Raw genomic sequence first — 18,767 nt, forward strand, 5'->3', positions numbered from 1 at the left:
GGGACACAGGATTTATTACAGATAATTTCATAGAGAACCTACTGAGCCAACCTAAGGAAGCACCACTATGTGATGCCTTTTTGTGGCAGTTTTCTTAGGTGAAAGAAGAGATGCAGTTTTAGCATATCTGTTTCCATGGATGCCTCTTACTGTGGCAGATGCTTTCCTATCAGCCTGTCCTTCCTTCCCAGCTTTAACAAATTTGTGTTGTCATTCTATGTTCGGAAAACTGTTGTCTGGTGAGCAGGAAACACATTTTCTTGTATGTTCATTACTTAAATGCATTTGTATTAATGATAAAGAACCAAGCCTAGAAGACCTGTAAGGTACAAGTGGCTACCCTATGAGATACGCAGAGTAAAGCAGATGTTTTTAGACCTGTAGTGGTTTTCTGATCACATCAAACCTGAAACTTAAGTGCACTAAAACTGGCAGTAATTTGGATAGAGGTCTCCATAAAGATGCAATCTTCTGAAAAGTGTGTTCTCGATCAGTTTTCTGCACTTTTCCCTCTGAATAAAAAAATTTTGAGAGTCGTGAGAGGCTATGTGTAAACAGCTAAGAAGTACCAGAAATGAATGTTTTTTCTTCTGTTTTTTTTTTTTCCTGTGCTGTATGTGGGAATGCAGGCATGTTATGGGATCCTCAAGGTGCCAGAAGGCAGCTGGCTCTGCAGGACCTGTGCACTGGGTGTCCAGCCCAAGTGCCTCCTGTGTCCCAAGAAGGGCGGTGCCATGAAGCCAACCCGGAGTGGCACCAAGTGGGTGCATGTTAGCTGTGCTCTGTGGATTCCAGAGGTATGTGCCGATCCTCTGGGGATTTGGGGCTGTGGCGATTCTGGGAGTTGCATCAATGTGTGTAGTATAGATTTAGCAGGACTTAGGAAGGCAGTATAAAAGAATTTTGGTTAAATATAGAGTCAGTCGGGATAATGCTTCATCAGTAAAGAAAGTAATTACATTTCCTTTGTCAGCCAAAATTAGGCTTTGGAAAATGAGGCCTTTTCTGCTGGCAAAGCTCATTTAAAAAGGACACAAGGTATGGTTTCATTTTGTAAATGGAACTGTAGAAGTGAATCAGGAAGGTTTGGATGTGACAGTGAAAATTCCTGCAGGTTCTTATAATCAAAGTATTCATCTTGTATGATAATCTTAAATTCATGGGCTTCACCTTGAAACTGGTTTGTTCATGAAGTGAGAAACTGGTTTTTTTTAAAAGAAGAATTTTAATTCCTTATAAACTGAGAAATTTGGAACACACTAAGTTTGCATATGCACACAGTGAATTTGATTTCTTTGATAAAATTGTTTCTCTTTCCAGTTAACAGTGTATAGTCACTGGTTTTTTAACCTTTTTTCTCTTAGGTAAGCATTGGAAGTCCAGAAAAAATGGAGCCCATCACAAAAGTTTCGCACATTCCCAGTAGTAGATGGGCACTTGTGTGCAGCCTTTGTAATGAAAAAGTTGGAGCTTCTATACAGGTAATTTAATCATACAAATATACTGTGGGGTTTTTGTAAGTTTTTTGTAGATAACAAAATGTATTCCTGGTTGTTATAATGGACTTAAGTGCACACAAAGGGCTTTGGAGTGTTAGCATGCTTTTACATTCTAGTAAAATTTTAATAATAATAACCAGGTCATCCCATAAGAGTTCCTAATTTGTTGATAGGCTGAAACTTTTATTAGTACGCTGAAATAAAACTTTAATGTTGTTGAGGGAAAAAAATATATTTCTGTGATGTACCCCATGGGAAAATGAAGCTTGAATACTAAAACCTATCTGCCTGTCCCTATTTAGTGACTTCTAAACTGTTGAATACCAACAGCTCACATTCTTGGGTCAGTGCCTGTTTGTCTCATGGCCTACCTTTTAAGTTCTCTCTGCAGTTTCAGTTGGATTTGGGTTCAGCTTTTCTGACCATAGCCTCTGAATTGTCACTGTTAAATAACTGAACTGATCTGCACCAGAGCATTTCAGACTGGGCAGTGTCATTTCATGTGCATAGTTGCATTGGGTTGTTGCCATTAAAGCACCTGCAGATCCTTTACAGTGGAAAATCACTCAGAAATGGTAAATTTTAAAATCTAGAAAGATTGAGAAAACACATTTCCAAGTCTCAGATTTTTGAAAGAGGGAGTATTTAGTTTCCTGAGACACTGGACAAAACTTTGATCTCCTTTATTTGAGAACAAATGATGAGGGAGTGTAAGGACAGGTGACCCTTTGGGGCAGTGTTGTGATTGGGTAGAAGAAGATAGTAAGATGTAGCTTAGTTGTTGTGGTGATGCTCTTTACCTTCAAAGCACCTCCAGTACTTCAGCAAAGTGATCCTTAGGAAGCTCCCTGAGACAGAGAGGTTGATACTATAGTCTCATGAGGAGGCTGAAGTAGAACCCTTTCTTTTTGGGGTCTAGCCTGACGTTCCAGGATCCATGGTGGTCAGACCATCATTAAGGCACACAAATTGCTCAAATCCCACACTACTTTGAAATTAGTTTATATCCATTTCCCTTTTCCCCCCTGTTCCAAGTCAATCGATGAGGTTTGCCAGAAAGAGCTGTAGACCAGCAATGCAGCAGTAATTCCAGTGAAACCTATGAAACTGCTTCCATGTAAGGAATGTCTGAAATACGAAATGTTAAATAGAGAAAATAAATCTGTCCACAGCATAAAAATTTGCAGTCGTATTACCTCCTTGCAGAGCCGTCCCCTTCCTCTTGGCCACTGTTTCGTAGTTGAAACTGTTTTGTTCTGTTCTCCAGACCAGGTTCTGAGATGTGCCCAACAATTAGGAACACTAAGAAACTGTGTGTCGGGCTGGGCAGATAGCTGCTGCAATAAGCTGGGAAAAAACAAGACTGCATATTCTCCTAGGTTCAGCAGATTTCTTTCTGATGAGACAGGTTTTCCCCTCTTCTCCCAATTAAAACCTGGTCGGCAGTAAGAGCTAGTTATGGCTGAAGTACTCCTCTGTACTGCTCAGTGTTCCATTTGGGATGTTTCTGCCCTATTTGTTAGTAGGAGAGTAAAGGGCAAAAAGTGCTTTGATATTTTTTAATTCCTTTTATATGCTGATTTTATTAAAGACTGTTCATTTGAAGCTTGTGCAGTTTAAACTAAGCTGTACCTTTATAAACCATCTGGCTGCTGAATCAACCTAAGGAGGAAAACCCAGACGAGAGAGAGATTTGGCTTCTTTACAAATTGCTGTATAAACATCCTAGTGCAGTGTGTTGCTCTTTCAGGGTCGATGGCTTGAGTTAAGCATAGTTTTGTTTCCTAGTACTAATATTCATTTCCACTTTAAATCCTCTTCACCAGAGGCAGAGGTGTGAGTCGATACAAACACATATGTGTGTGTATACTTTTAAACCTTTCAGTTGGTGGCTGGCAATAGCTATGACAGCATTTTGCAAAAGGAAGTTAGATATGATGGAAGTGAAGTGCCAAATCAGGTGAATTAGTGCCCATCACTCCATGATGGCTGGGTTCACTGGGAGGCAAGAAAAATGACAAAAAATTGAATTTCCTATTCTCCTCCTCATAACAGCAGAAAAAAAATGCCACTCAATTGAGGCCTTTTGTGTAGCAAAAGGTGCTAGGAAGGACTTTTAATTAAAAATCTCAGACTGGCCTGTAGCCACCAAGATATTTCCCCCCCCCATACTGGCAAAGTCCAAGGGGGAGCACTTTCCTTTGGGTAACAGTGCTGTAGACGAGTGGCTCTGGTGTCAGTAGGAACGCTCCTTTTGTGCCTTTGCTGGTTATGGAATAGCATGATGGGGCTGTGAGAGGTTAACCACTCCTGTCCCTCTGGGCCACTTGATCCTTTCCTGACCTGAAAGCACTAAATCATAAACCTAAGTAAAAAGGAATAAGGAAGTATGTGCAGCTTAGAAGCAGAACATGGTAACAGCATTCTTCTTCCAAAGCAGCCCCGGCTCCTTGAATAGTTATACGCAGTGTGGCTTCTTAACTTTATATTTATTTGTTTAACTTTAATCTAATTTCTGTAGTGTTCAGTGAAGAACTGCAGAACAGCCTTTCATGTCACCTGTGCATTTGACCGTGGCTTGGAGATGAAGACCATATTGGCAGAGAATGACGAAGTGAAGTTCAAGTCATACTGTCCCAAGCACAGCTCCACCAAGAAAGCTGATGATGAGATTTCAAATAAAAGCCCAGGTCAGGAGAAGGGAATTCAGGACAGCTCTCTTCCTGCCTGCATTGACCCTTTCCACAGCATGGATCAAAACCAGGAGGAGGCCCACAGAGTCAGCCTTCGCAAGCAAAAGCTCCAGCAGCTGGAGGATGAGTTCTATACATTCGTTGAGTCTTTGGAAGTGGCTAAAGTGCTGCAGCTACCTGAGGAGCCGGTGGAATTTCTTTACCAATACTGGAAGCTGAAGAGAAAAGCCAACTTCAATAAGCCTTTGATTACCCCAAAGAAGGATGAAGAGGACAATCTGGCTAAACGGGAACAGGATGTTCTGTTCAGAAGGCTGCAGCTCTTCACACACCTCCGTCAGGACCTGGAGCGGGTAAGACACATCACCTGTGCCAGCTAGAGTTGGCCAAGTTGCCAAATTACTCTGCTGGTGATGACCTGTGTGAGCAGGGCACCTCATGCTGCCTTGTCAGAAAATACCATTAACATTGAATTTCTCCAGAGCATAGCAGTTACCCTTTGCACACCAAGGGTCAGGGGCCAGCAGGTCTTGGCTTGTGGTATTCAGTCTCCTACAGGTAGACTGTTGGATTTTTTGGGTTTTTTTGTGATTTGTTACTGATGGTTTTTTTAGTGATTTTTTACTGATTAACACTGATGGCTGTGGACTGTACTGCAGCCTTCAGCTGGAGCCTTCTTTGCCTTTAAGGGCACATTCCTTTCACGTTCCTTTCAGCTGGTGCACAAGAAGGAAAAGATTATTGATTTGCAGCAGATCTGGTTTTCATTGGCACAGCAGAGTAAGATGACGTTTCCCTGGACAATCTGTAGCAGGTTTGGGAGGCAAATTATGTTCGAGTCATTTAGGTTTTGAATGTTTAAAGAACAGTTCAGTAGGATCATTTTGGTGTTTTAAGTACATCTGGTCCTGTAATGACCCAAATTCCTTCCTTTTCTGGTTAACTAGTAGAATTTAAGAGCTGTTAGAGGAGACAGAAAAAGTACTGAAATTAGTTTTTCACATCCCTACAAGCATGAGTCCTACTCAGTAACCTGTAGGTGAACGAGAGCCTTTCTTCCAGAATACTGTCTAATCTTTAAATCAAGACAGCAGGTGCTTATGCATCTACTGCATCCTTTGTAAAGGATCCTGATGACTTACTCTTGTCATTGCTGCAGTTCTTCTTCTGAGTATTTTCTAGTTTCAACTCCAGCCTATGGGCCTTCTCTAGCTCAATAAGATCTTAGCTGTTACCTGGGATCTTTTGTTCCTGCTCCATGTGCTCAAGATTTCTTTTCATCCTCTCTTTGATCTGCTAAATAATTAAGAGTTTGTAACTATGTTCTCTGGATCTTAAATTATTCTGTATGTATCCTTTCCATTTCTACATGTGATATCAAAACAAGATACATGAGTTTTGTAGTATTTTTAGTATTTTACTACTCTGTGTTTCCGCTGATTGTATGTATGTATGGCCAGTCTTCACGAACGAAGATTTGGGAAAGGTCTTTACTCTTTGAGCCTGCGCAGTGGATTTTTTAGGTGAGACACAGTGTGCGCTGAGCTGAGCCCACCCTTTAATCCTAAGGTTCATCTGCCGGGGCTGAGCAAGCTTGGACTGTGGCAGTGAGGTCCTCAGGACGTAGGTTTGTTTAGAGTGACCTTCTCTTAGATGGATGGCCTTACAGGGCTGACGAGCTCCATCTGCCCGGGGGAGTTTCCCTAACCGGGAATCAAACCTGGGCCGCAGCGGTGAGAGTGCTGCATCCTAACCACTAGACCACCAGGGGTCTCCCTGCTGATTGTACCTCCAAGATAATTTGGATTTTTAAAAAAAAAAAAAAAAAAAAAGGGACTTCTGCAAAAACAGTTACACTTTTTACATTTATCGAGATCAGCCTGCAAGGTTCACAGGGCACCACGATGTATGGAGCTGAACTGAGTGAGAAGCCTTGGAATCATCCATGTGTACTATTGGGTGATTCCCTCATCTGGGAAATATTTAATATTTGAGTACATTTAAGGATTTCCAACATTTGTTTAAGTTTCATGTGTGTGTGATTTAGGTGTTCATAGAAGTTAGTTCTGTGCTGCAGCCCTCTAAATCTGATAGAATATTCTGTCAGTTAAATGGTATTTAAGACTCTTTTAAGAAATGTGTTGAAGGTGGTTAAATTTAAATACATTACTAACTTATTTAAATGGTGTATAGTACTTCAACTGAATTAATTCAAAGCACAGATAGACAACATCATAGAAACACAATTCCTGTAAAACTCATTGACTTGCTGCCTTCCAGGTGCGTAACCTCACTTACATGGTGACACGGAGGGAAAAAATCAAGAGATCTGTTTGCAAAGTTCAAGAACAGATATTTAATAGCTACGCCAAGCAATTGGAGCAAGAAAGAGTTTCAGGTATGCTTCAGTGTTCTCTTCTTCATGTAAGAGCACAGGCACAAGGTTTGCTTACAGGCTGACAGCTGATTGTGAAGGACAAACAGGACCTCATTTGTTCTCATTAAAATGTGGTGGAGTTCACCATGCATCAGGAGAAGGAATGAGAATGTGTGTAGCTGGAATGGTGGGCACATTGTTGTAGGAACTGCTGTGTCTGTCCATATCTGTGGGGCACTGCCTGGGTTGCTGCTTCTGCTCTTTGCTGGTGTGGTGCTTTAATGATCCTTAGGACAGGGAGGCCATGACTCACATTCAGGGGCCATATGGCACCATGCAAGGCTGTGGTTTGTTAGTGCCACTGCATTAGCATTTAGCATGTGCTGCTCTGCAGCATCCATGGCAGTTTAAAGACATGAAAAGATAGCACTCTGTTTTTCTAAGGCTGTGGGTTTTTATGCCTAATCTTATTGACAGTCTTTTCTCAGAAAGAATAATACCTTCAAAATTAACTGCAGTGACTAGATTATCCTTTAAGTATTCAGTAACTAATAAACGATATTTTAGATGGAATCAGTGAGATTCACTTGCTGGTTGCTTTTTGCCTTCCTCTCTGAGAAGCATCTCTATCTTAGTGGATAGAGTAATGCTATGACTTGTATTTGCTACAAGTGTAATAAGGTGCAGCATGGCTACAGGAAAATAAGCTACACCAGCAGGATGTGGTGAAACCGCAACATACCTATGGAGTTGTGGTGTAAAGGTGCAGGACAGGCAACTAAATACCTATTTCTGATACAGAAGTCAGGTATGAAGAACTGCTGTTCAAAACTGCTATTTACACAGATATGGAATTGCATGACTTGAACTTAATTTGTTTGCATTCAGGTGTGCCTTCCTCATTCTCTTCAGTGGAAAACACAGTGTTGTTCAACAGTCCATCTTTGGGCCCCAATGCCCCTAAGATCGAGGATCTAAAGTGGCATTCTGCATTCTTCAGGAAACAGATGGGCACATCTCTAACCCACTCCTTGAAAAAATCGCACAGGAGAGACAGGTCTGGGAATGACAGCAAATCCCTGCTGAGGCAGCCCAGCCCGAGGGAAGGCAGTGCTGCTTCAGGTAGCTTTTTAAATTTTGACAAGACCTTTGCAGAAATACGGTTTGTGTCAGCACAGCAGAAAAATGATATAGTTATACCAGACCACAGGAAGAGGAGAGACAGTCGCTCACAGTCCGAGGTGGCCAAGGCAGAACTAAAAGAAAAGACTTCTAAACACAACCACAAACCACTGAGACCCACAGAACTCTCTCAGAGGCAATCAGAAAACAAAAGGGCTGTGAACCACTCCAGTGGTAGGTCAGAACCTGGCACTGGGAGGGATATAGTGCCTAAATGCAATGGGGGTCTCATCAAAGTAAACTCTAATCAGAGAGTAGTTAAAGTGCCTACAACACCCACGACCCCAGTGAAAAACTGGGGTGGATTCCGAATTCCAAAGAAGGGAGAGAGGCAACAGCAGGGTGAAAACCTGGAGGAGTCCTGCTGCCAGAACTCCAGCTACCCCTACATGGGCATGGGCAGAGTTCTGCCGAAGGATAGGACAAAAAGGAAGTTAAAGCCTGACAGTGAGAATGATGGATATGTCCCTGATGCTGAAATGAGCGACTCGGAGACTGAAGTGGTTGAAAAAAAGTGCAGGCAGCAGAGGCTCAGTCCAAACAGCACTATCAGCAGGAGGACGGACATTATTAGGAGAAGCATCCTGGCATCCTGACTGGACACAGGGAGACGGTGTCAGTAGAGTCACTGCCTACAAGCCAACTCCATGTTTATTCATTGGTGTGAGAGAGGAGCATTCTTAGACATGGCTACGGACTGACAATAACCCATTCTTTCTGAATTGTTTTAAATATGTTTACATGCACTTAAAGCTGTTTTAAGCTTTTTGTTTTTTGCTCTGCTCCATCCCCCCACTCCCTCACCTCCATTTCTCTCACAGAAATGAAGTTTGAGTCTCTTTTATTTGCAACTTTCCTGAGTAAGAGAGAAATGTCATCACTACTAAAATAGGATTTGGGATGAACAGTAAAATAACTCACAGAAATCTTTTAGAAGGGGCTAGGGTGGGTAGGAGGAATCAGGCTGCATTCATCCCTTTTAGCTAAAAGGCACTGAAAATTTTACTTCCTTCCCCTGCCTTCTGGAAAAGCTCAAGCTCTTAATTTAACTCATGTATTGAATGGAAGATGGTTGTTAGACCATACTGCACTGCACTGCTAAATCCCATTACAAATGGTCACTGTCCTTGGATGGTGGCAGCTCTTTCTCCTCTCTTTGCAGAATGTGTCTGTTGCATTCAGTTTGAGCACAGGTGCAGCTCAAACCCCTCTGTATGCTCCAGAGTTTACATGGAAATGATGACCAGGAGTAGACATGATGTACCAGAGCAGGAGGAAGGGACAGGGCAGGGCTGGAAAGACTCAGACCAAGCACAGAGGATGCTCCCAGCTGGCTCAGTTCTGAGCAAGGGGCAGGTTTGTGGGTTCCAGCACCCCATGGAATAATCCTTCACTGTTAGTCAGTCACTGTCCTCTGGGCTTGTGATAACAATTCAAGACAGAAGTTTCCTAAAGCACTAGTCAGGAGAATTTCCCAAAGGCCACCACAGATGCACTAACAGTATGTACTGGGAAAGCCAGGCTAATGACACTGAAAAGATTGCTTTAAATGGACATGAATATATATTTTTAAATAGAATAAAATGCAAAGGCAATAAACTGTGATTAGCTCTTTACAGTCAAATGAAGAAAAATTATTTCGTTCTATTCTGGACTAGATTTGATGGAAGAGGGAACTCGTATTCTGATTGTGTACTTTTTTAATAATTGCAAATGGCAATAATTATTAAGCTGTCAGCAATAATATTAACAGGTTGTGAGGACACCGTTTTGTACCAAGTAGAGCGCACACAGCACAGTGGACTGTTAGGAGCCTGTAGATTTTGGAATTCGGCATAGATGTGAGACAGGTATGTACTGGTGAAAAAGTTTTATCAGCAATGAAAGGTGCAAAGAACCTCCTTCTCCCCTTTCCTACTCCAAGCTTGCTGTTACAGTGTCCACTCACTTCGGAATGTCAGACCCTTGCCTCCTGTGCAGGGAACACTTGACAACACAGAATTCCTCTGCCATAACTGAGTCTTCCAGAGGATTCAATCAGAAAATAAAAAAGGCTTATTAACACCCTTTCTATGCAAGTTATCATTATCAAGTAAATATTTCAGCAGAATACATCTTTATTACTGTTTAAAACTCAAGAAGTCTTAACCTTTTAAGGAAGGAGAATTTTATGTACGTCTAAATTCCTGTTGCTGGTCCCAAGTTGTCAGACTAATTACATGACTTGCAAAGGTGAAAGGCAGGGCACTGGTGCCTGAGGTTACATAATCACTCTTGGGATGTGTTCAAAGTACAGACAGCAGACAAGAGGTGAAAGCGGGTAAGTTCTACTCAACATCCAGCAATGTTTTCTAGACAGGCACTGATAGATAGGCTGCTGTAAGCAAGCAGCTCATAATCACATGAAAATTGTCAAGCCATAGATGGAGTAACCTAAATTTGGATTCTGAGTAAACCTTTAACCTCACGCCAGTTGGACAGAGGTACCTTGTTAGTTTGCACTATTATGAATGGTAATGTGCAGAGTTAATGCCTTACCTGTTTTGTCCCCTTACATTTAGGGTAAAAAGCTTTGTAATGTTTCCAGTTGAGTTGAACGAAAACTGAAAAGGCTGTGAGCCAGCTGTGGTTACGACCATCTCCATAGGTTAGTTTTGTCTCCATACTTAGCTCTCAGCAGAAGGTGTTTTATGTACAGCAGTGATAGTACAAACCCACCTCTGTGTTTTATTGGGATTTACTGGATTTCTGTTTTCAAGAGTTCCCTTTCCTTGTGCAGACTGACCAAGAGATCTTTGATGTGATCAGTGTGTTCTGTCAAGCTGTAGGCTAGTTGAATGTCTGTAAAGTTGCCTGGAATGCCATTTGTTAGGTTATAAACTCAGACAAATGTAAATGAAGCGTTCTGCGTGTTGTGTATAAATCCTAATTTCAGAAATCTAAGAAAATTGTCATTATATTTGAAAAGAAGATTTTTCACTATGTGCCTAGCTTGGGTGTCCATTCAGCTGAAATTAATTTAAAAAAAGGTGCATGAAGAGAAACAGATAGAAATAAAAAGTATATGTAGAAATTACTATTTTATATGACATGGCCCAATCCTGTATTTATTTTCTCCCTTTTCTGAAGTATTTCTAAAGACCTAGTTGAAGACAGCTGTATTTTTTGTTAAAATATTTGGTAGAATTGTGCCTTTGTCTGTATGTGAATAAATGCTGTACATTTTTGCAATATCCTTGCCAGCAGCGTTTTAGACTTCTCAGTATTTTTGTTTGGGTTCTGACAGAAACATTTCACTGCAATGATGTCAACAACTTTCATGGTTAAAACAAGCACTTCATTTGGATTAGTACAGATATCACAATGCAGACTGCAGTTGCAAGATTTTTTAAGTATTTTCTTTTTTAGGACTACTTCTTACTGACAGCTGTGCCCATCCCATCAACAGAACACTTTTTTTTCCCTTTAGATCCTTCAAGAGATGTTGCTTACCTCAAAATGTTTAAATTTGTTGATCTGTGATGTCCTTCCAAAATCCATAATTTTCATTCATGTTCCACTGGAAGAGGCACACCAGGTTTCACACCTGTGGATTTCCAGGATAATTAGGCTGAATGTTCATTTCACATTCTGAATTGCCTGGAGATATCCTGGTATAGCAGGATTTCTAGAAGATGAGGATTCCTCTAAACTCAAGATGCAGAAATGCGTAATGGACTTGGAGCAGAGCAAGAAACGGACAAGGCTGTAAAGGCTCATATCTAGCAATGCATCTTGAAAAACACCAGTGATAGATCTTTCACTGTCTGGCCTGTTTCACAAGGGGTAGGGCTCTTGGGAAGATGCAAAATGAAATCTCACCTCTTGAATGCAAAGAATCTGATCACCTAGAAATGTTTCCTAAATAGACAGTCAAAAACATTTTTAGTCAATGTGAGGCAGTACTATCACACTAAGGAATCTTTAAACTACTCAAAACCTGGTGACGGGGGTGGAGAAAGGAAGTTTGCAGAAACAAACTTTCCAATGGAAGAGGGACAAGAAATACGCAGCTAGAAACAAATGTAAAACAACCAGGACAGCTAAATGAAAAGCTCCATGCCATGAAGAAAGGAGCAAAACTTACCTAACTAGCAAGTCTCAAGTTTTAATTGCCTTAGCAATTGCCTTTCCTCTGAATGTCCAACTTGGGAACAACATGCAAGCAGTCTCCTCTAGACACCGAAGGAAAATGACAGGAGTTGGTGGTAGTATGATGAGCTCCATGTGACCACATTCCTGCTCGTGGTTCAGCCAAATACATTTGGTCCGTCTTTAGCTGCTCAGAGGATTAGGCAGACAGAAGGGAAACCTTTTCCTTTCCTGTGTCATGTGCTGTAATTGCTCTCCTGCCCCTTAACTTCACTATTAGGTGCTTGTGTCATCACTGCAATTTCTGTTCTGGCAAACAGCCATCACACAAGAGCTAGAATGTACCCATAATTAATGAGGAACCACACAGGTGCCCTTCTGTGCCCTGAAGAACAAATTCACAAATACTCAGACTTGCCTGATGCTTCCAGCCAGCCTTCACTTCACAGCCAGAGCCTGTCTTAGAGGAGTGAAGGGGATTAATAGCTCACACAGAATCTCCCAGGTGGTTGGTCATCATCTCAGCTGTGCATTATGGAAATGAAAATAAGATACTTGGTACTTGCCTCCCTCTGTATCATACACATGGCTGATTAATGAAACTTGACCCCTGCAGAATTCTGGAGCTTTTGAACAGTGTATCCATGTCACTTTGAAGAATCTTCAGTATCATTTTAGCAAAATTAGATTGCAACGAGTACAGGTGTATATCAAATGAAGAAAGCACTAGTAAAGACACGTACCACTGTAGGAACTAGTGACTTCCCCTTGCAGTAAGAAGGAATTGTTCCTGAAGTTGCATCCATCTTGCAGGCTCTACCTGCACAGCCAGGGTTTCAGGAAGTGGCACAAAGTCTTGAGCTGATCAACCCAGCTCTGCCTTTTAAAATACAAATATGGTGAAGATCCACTGCCATGATCATACACGTTTGTTAGTCCAAACCAGCAGTTTCGGTTAAGCACTACCCATCAACTGAACTAGAAGTTAGAAAGCAAAATTATACTCTTGACATTTAAGAGGAAGGACAAGAAATTATGTCACTTAAGGCTAAGATCGGAGTACTTCAAAATCAGTTAACCTATCAAGCGCTTATAATATGTGCTGAAAGAGAAAATGGAGTTCGGCTCTGATTTTAGAATGATAGATTTGAAGTTTCTCAACTATCAAGGAATAACATGTAGATAAGAGGAATCCCACATACTGGCATCTGTAGAATTCAGTCCCGCTATTTCAAAAAGCATAAAAGCTGGATGATGTCACCTTTATGCAAACTGAAGTCAGAGAATGGATGTTCCCAGATACATACAAACCAAGGGAGCAGATCAACAGAAAAGCAAGGAATTGTAAAGTAATGGTAAAATAGTAATTAGGAAGAAAAAATACAACTGCAGAAATATTACAGTCCTTAGAAATGAGCTGTCTGAGGAGCCATGACAGCATTTTAGTTACTACCTGTATGCCAGGGGCACCAGACCAAACTGAACAAAATTCTTAAAACTGGAAGGCAATGGAGGCATCTTGCAGCTCAAACACTGACCACAAAACAAGCAACTATTTGGCATTCGTTATGTAATTAGTCTTGCTACGGCTCATAAAGGATCTTTAAATTGTTCCCAAGTTACTGCACTATAAAGAAAAATTAAAGGTATTGAGTGTACATGACCAAAGCCAAGATGAATTTCAGTATAAGTGTTACCTACTCTCTGTACACAATCTTGTCATAGTCAGAGCTGGTACATTTTAGACCAAAAAACCCAAATATGCCACAGCATTGTGTCAGATTTTTTCATCTGCTATATTAAAGGACTTTACCAACAACATTCTGCATTCTTCTTCCAATCTTTATTGTGCATACAGAGACAGGACCTTCATCCACTCCCTTTCTTACCGGAATAAACCAGAGAATGTTTAAGTTTTACAAGCCTTGTTGTGTATTTTACTTTATTGCTCCAATATGAAGTTTCTCCAGCAATCTTCTTAACTCCAGTGTGGTGAATGAGCAATACATATGTTTAAATATTTTCCAGATCCTTCACAGAAGCAGCTTTTTTATTCTGTGTAGTTATCAGGCTGAGCTGTAATGAAACACAAGCAAACAGTTTCTTAATAATTCTTTGTAGGATCAAAGTAACAGTAGAACTTCTATATTGAAGGTGTTACAAAGGAGAGAGAACAAGCACAGATAAATGGGAATTTGGGATAAACAAGAGAATTTACAATGTGCTCTGTAGATGACTACTGCTTTTGTCTTATTTTAGGTCCCAAAGAATTCAAGATGATGAAACATCAGGTATCAGGAGTACACTTTAAAGAACACCTACAGAATAGACATGTTTTAAACCTATGCAGCCATTATCCTGTATTTGTTATGTTTCTTGTTGAATTACTATTATTTCAGAATAAGCTAAAATTTAGAGTAATTGATCTGTCCACAATAACAGTGTAATTTCTAGGCTCCCTACTAGTCCACCTCTAACCTATATTTGATTTAATTTTACAAGTAAGCTGGATAATATAATGAGAACACACAATTAAGTCAGAAAGCAGCCCTCAGCCTACAGATTGAGAATACAGAGAATCCCGTTCTGAATCTGAGGGAACACACACACAAACATTCAGTCTTTGGAGACCTGGATGAGAATAAAAACCCAGATTCAGAAGAGTGGACATTCTTGCAACACTACTCCTGGAGACCTCTTTCTCCAGACTTTAGTAGGACACTGCTGGTATGTCTTTTCTTGGGGCTTGGCACAGCAGTTCTGAGGTCATTACAGAGCAGCCAGGCCTGACAGCTGACAGCAGTAACCTCTGTCAAGCTTGAAGACGGCAAGGCAGTTCTGAACTCTGGCAACAAGATATGGGCAACAGTTCAGCTGCTGAACGTCTATCAAATCTCTTTGTTACCTTTCAGAGGGAGCCTGGTGAGGAACAGCTAACTACCAGTCTTTGCTGGAACAGCAGGACCTCTTTCTCTATGGGCACAGAGGCCACAAGTTTACTCCCTTGAAATGTGACATGACCATGTTTGGTTTTTTATAGGAAGACAGCATCCCAGAAGTATGAGAGCTGAACAGATCCCTATAACAAACACGAGGTTAAATAAATAAATAAATTACTCCTTCAGAGCAAATCTTCAGCAGCTGAGTAGACCTTGTCATGACAGAGAGCATTTAGAGCCAGGAACCATAGCTTATGTTATGACGGCTTGGCAGCTATGCCCACTTATTCTCTCCTGTTGAGAAAAAAATGCCATTTGTCCTAAAACTGGACAATTTAGGTCAGTAAAATATTTTCTCTCTGCAGCTCACATGGGGTCACCCATATTAACAAGTTATAATTTGCAAATCAGTTTCCTAAACCACTGTAAAAAAAGTGGGAGGCAGAAAGACCATCTTTACTTAACAGGAGGCCAACTTGAGTTATTAACCTCCTTGGAAAATAAGTGATCCCAGGGTATAAACATCTAGGGGATTTGTTTAGAGTTGTATAGCTTAAAGAGAATGGAAAAATTAAACAGTGACATACATATACACAATCTCTCTTTTCCCTCTTCCCATGGCCTGGAAAAAAACAAGCATTTCCTATTCTGTCTGCACAATTTTCAGTATTTTTGTCACTGCAGGAGTTATTGCAGCTGTTACACGTAGCTGATGGTAACTGCAGTGGGGTGTTCTTCAACAGATAAACAACCTGCTCTGTGCAAACAGGAGCTGCAGTTAGTGAAAGGGTTTCTTTTGTCTTTGCTAGCTTGTTGCCATTTCTGAAGCTGGAAATGATCGTACACCTTCATTAACACATTTTAAAGTTTAATTCATATCAAACTGGTTTCCATAAACAAACCTACACTGTCACATAGGCATCCTGTCAGAAGGCAACACATTCAAAATACAAGTTTGTTGTTAAAATTATATTAGTAATAATGCACATAAATGATCATCTCTGCCTCAGGAATGATGCAAAGTGAGTACTTCTGTGCTTTTTGTATTCAATATGCTTAGATAACGTTTTCTGTGAGTTGTGTACCTGTTGAGATGCTGTGGCTGCCCTCTGTTCTGCCTGGCTCAGTCGTCTTTGGAGCCTATCGATGTATTCACGATATTCCATCTTTAATGTCTCATCCTATGTAAATGGAATATCTCATTACCAATGCCAAGTTCTTTTCACTGAATCCACACATACTGCAGCAAAAAAGCTTAACACAAAGGAATGTCAGAAGTGGAAATGTTTTCCCTTTACAGTAAGCCTGAAGACAAACTGCTGACACATTATAGAGAATTTCCAGCTCAGATATGACATGACGTGACTTTTCCACTCAGACTAATTTGCAGGGGAAGTTTTACTCATTTCACCATCTTGAAGCAAGATGCATAAAAGTTGACATTTTAATTCAAGTAATTTAATTCACACAACCTTGTCATGTAAGGTAAAACATGTAAAATGTTTTAGCTATACTCAAAAGGAAAAGGAATATACTAGATAATACAAATGGGCTGATAAACCTGTTACAGACCTCCTCTGTTCTCTTCAAAGGGTCTGCACAAAGCCTTTCTTAACCAGCGTTTACTCAAAGAAATCTATTCTCGCATCAGCCCAAATTTTCTCCTCTAGGTAACACAGCACTATAAAAAACAAGATAGAAGGACTTATCCTGGGTAGAACTGGATGTTTTCCCAGATTTATGAGGCTGACAGGAAAGTCCTTTTTTAAAGTGTACCTTAATTATTGAACAATGCACATTCTAAAACAACCCTGTCCTTAATCTTTAATGGATAATACCTTTGCTATATGCATATATGGACACAGAAGGTAAATTCTACTGTCCACATAGCATGTGGAGAACTTGGTATCTCTGTCTATGCCACATTATCCACAATGTCAATGCCTGCTTCTGTTTAGAGGCTTGCATGAATCCACAGGCATAAGCAAGTTCAGAAACACTTCCTGAATTGTCTAAATTAGTCACCTTAAAGATGATCTCTCCTTTAACTTTGGTAATTTGAGAGTAAAGTTCATTTGTCTTCCTTAATTTTCTCTAAACCAGCAACATAACTCACCTAAATAGGTTTTTCTTAAGATCCAAGTGTACACACATCAGGTTGTAACTGAGAGTAGCTGTCACATCAGTCATTATCTTACCTCAGTTACCTTCTCATTTGCTATTTCCAGCTGGGAAATGAGCTCCTGGCTACGAAGTTTTTGTTGACACAGCTCACTTCTGTGAATCAGAAGAAAAGATGCTGATTAGCACACAGTAGTACTTCAGTTATCGGAACATAATTTCATAGGTCCTTCGTTGCATTGTAGGGGCTTATAACGGATTTTAATTACAGGGTTGCTCTTAAAACACTGATTTCAAAAGCACCACACACCACTTCTTCATGCTGTGTATTCAAAACTGCAATGGCAGAGGAATGAGATGTATTTGCTGGAATCAGCAGGAGTTTGTCAAGAGCACTTGACATTTTACAGGGTTTTATTTCTGTTTATTGAATCTTATTTCGGAGGCATGATATCTAGTATGTAGTAAATATAAGCTGCATTTGCACAGTGCATTCAATATTGAGATTAACATTCTAATTAGTGTTTCTTTACCAGACTTCAACGTGGGCATTTTAAAGGTGCTTTGAAGTACCTGAAAATAAATCATTCTATACTTGTGAGACAGACAACAATGTGACACTTCATGAGGAAAAGGAAATACCACCTTCTTCAAAGCAGTCTTTTTACTTTTATACTGAATGAGTTTTAGTGATCCTCAATTTGCATAGTATTGAAGACAAAAACCAACTGGGTTATGACAGACATCTTTGTCCTAATGCTTAAAGTCCTTGCCTCCTGTCATCACAAGACACAGAAGAAGAGGGATGACTAAAGATGGAACTTTGGTAATTTTAGCCAGAGGAAGGTGCAAAACTGAACTGAACTAACCTTTGACCAGCCTCTACTCCACTACCTCACCTTCAGATGTTCTACCGAAACTACAGGCACTGTAATGGAACCTAAAGCATTTATTCTTTTTGAGGGAATGGGGGTAAAGTAGAAGATACTTTAGCCTCAGATCTTAATCTTAAAAAGCCTTTGATATTTTAATGATGACACTTAGTTCTCAACAACAATTTACTCATAAACTTTTAAACCTGGTATTTCATAGAAGTTTGAAAACTTGATATGCAGCACTTGCAATACAAGGTTGCAATGTATTTGTCACATCAGGTCACCACTGTACCAGGTGAGTAGTTTCCCCTGTTCTCCACCAACCCCATTCACCAATCCCAGGTAGATATCACAAAAACAGCTCAACAACTTTTAACTTTCATAAAAATAAAAGTACATAGGCAGATATTTAAATCATGTTAAACAGTTAAAATTATATAGAGATTATACCTGTGTTACCACATGTGAACACTTTCACAGAAAGTAAGAATTACAGATGGATTAAGACTGCAGGATCAAGAGAATATGTTAATATGTAACACTATTGCAATTTGTCCTCCATGATCAATATCAAGCATCAAGATGAGGCATTTTCAATATAGGAGACCAATTTTAAGGCGCCTAAAAATTCTTCGTTACTGAAAACAGTCTGTCTCCTCTGCTTGCACTTGAGTATGGAATTAGCATGCTTAGCAGCACAGCCCATAAACAGTTTTACATGTTCATATACAGCTGTGGTCAAGGAATTATATTTATAATGAGATCACACTGAACACATATTTAAAGAAAACAGTTTAACCTTGTAAGCATAAGGAAATGTGATGCCTATTGAGCCAGACAGTTGAGTCATTCTGAGTGTTAACCCTCCCCAAATACACATTATGAGATCTCAATATTAGAATTGAGCAATAACCCCCAACTGCTGGATAATTAAATCAGCCCCCACTGTA

At 40.2% G+C, this 18,767-nt stretch overlaps 2 protein-coding genes across 9 annotated transcripts in view; one reads left to right on the top strand and one right to left on the bottom strand.

Annotated features, from left to right (window-relative positions):
- JADE1 (jade family PHD finger 1) overlaps positions 1–11,121 on the top strand; it is a 78,645-nt gene extending 67,524 nt beyond the window's left edge. For all 5 annotated transcript variants that reach the window (XM_027659022.1, XM_027659018.1, XM_027659020.1 and 2 more), the window contains exons 7-11: positions 630–797; positions 1,365–1,481; positions 4,021–4,545; positions 6,473–6,590; positions 7,458–11,121. In XM_027659022.1, the coding sequence (XP_027514823.1) occupies positions 630–797; positions 1,365–1,481; positions 4,021–4,545; positions 6,473–6,590; positions 7,458–8,347 (1,818 nt within the window). In that variant the 3' untranslated portion in view covers positions 8,348–11,121. The remainder of the gene's footprint in view (positions 1–629; positions 798–1,364; positions 1,482–4,020; positions 4,546–6,472; positions 6,591–7,457) is intronic.
- Positions 11,122–13,706: 2,585 nt separating this feature from the next.
- SCLT1 (sodium channel and clathrin linker 1) overlaps positions 13,707–18,767 on the bottom strand; it is a 36,000-nt gene continuing 30,939 nt past the window's right edge. For 2 of the 4 annotated variants that reach the window (XM_027659027.1, XM_027659023.1), the window contains 3 exons: positions 17,020–17,098; positions 15,907–16,002; positions 13,707–13,958 (listed from right to left, as the gene is read on the bottom strand). In XM_027659027.1, coding sequence (XP_027514828.1) covers positions 13,896–13,958; positions 15,907–16,002; positions 17,020–17,098 — 238 coding nt within the window. In that variant the 3' untranslated portion in view covers positions 13,707–13,895. Of the gene's footprint in view, positions 13,959–15,906; positions 16,003–17,019; positions 17,099–18,767 lie in introns of those variants that run through there. The other 2 variants (XM_027659024.1, XR_003530261.1) reach the window with 2 other exon arrangements.

The sequence above is a fragment of the Corapipo altera genome, unplaced genomic scaffold, assembly GCF_003945725.1.
Source record: "Corapipo altera isolate COAL_440 unplaced genomic scaffold, ASM394572v1 255, whole genome shotgun sequence".
Classification (NCBI taxonomy): domain Eukaryota; kingdom Metazoa; phylum Chordata; class Aves; order Passeriformes; family Pipridae; genus Corapipo; species Corapipo altera.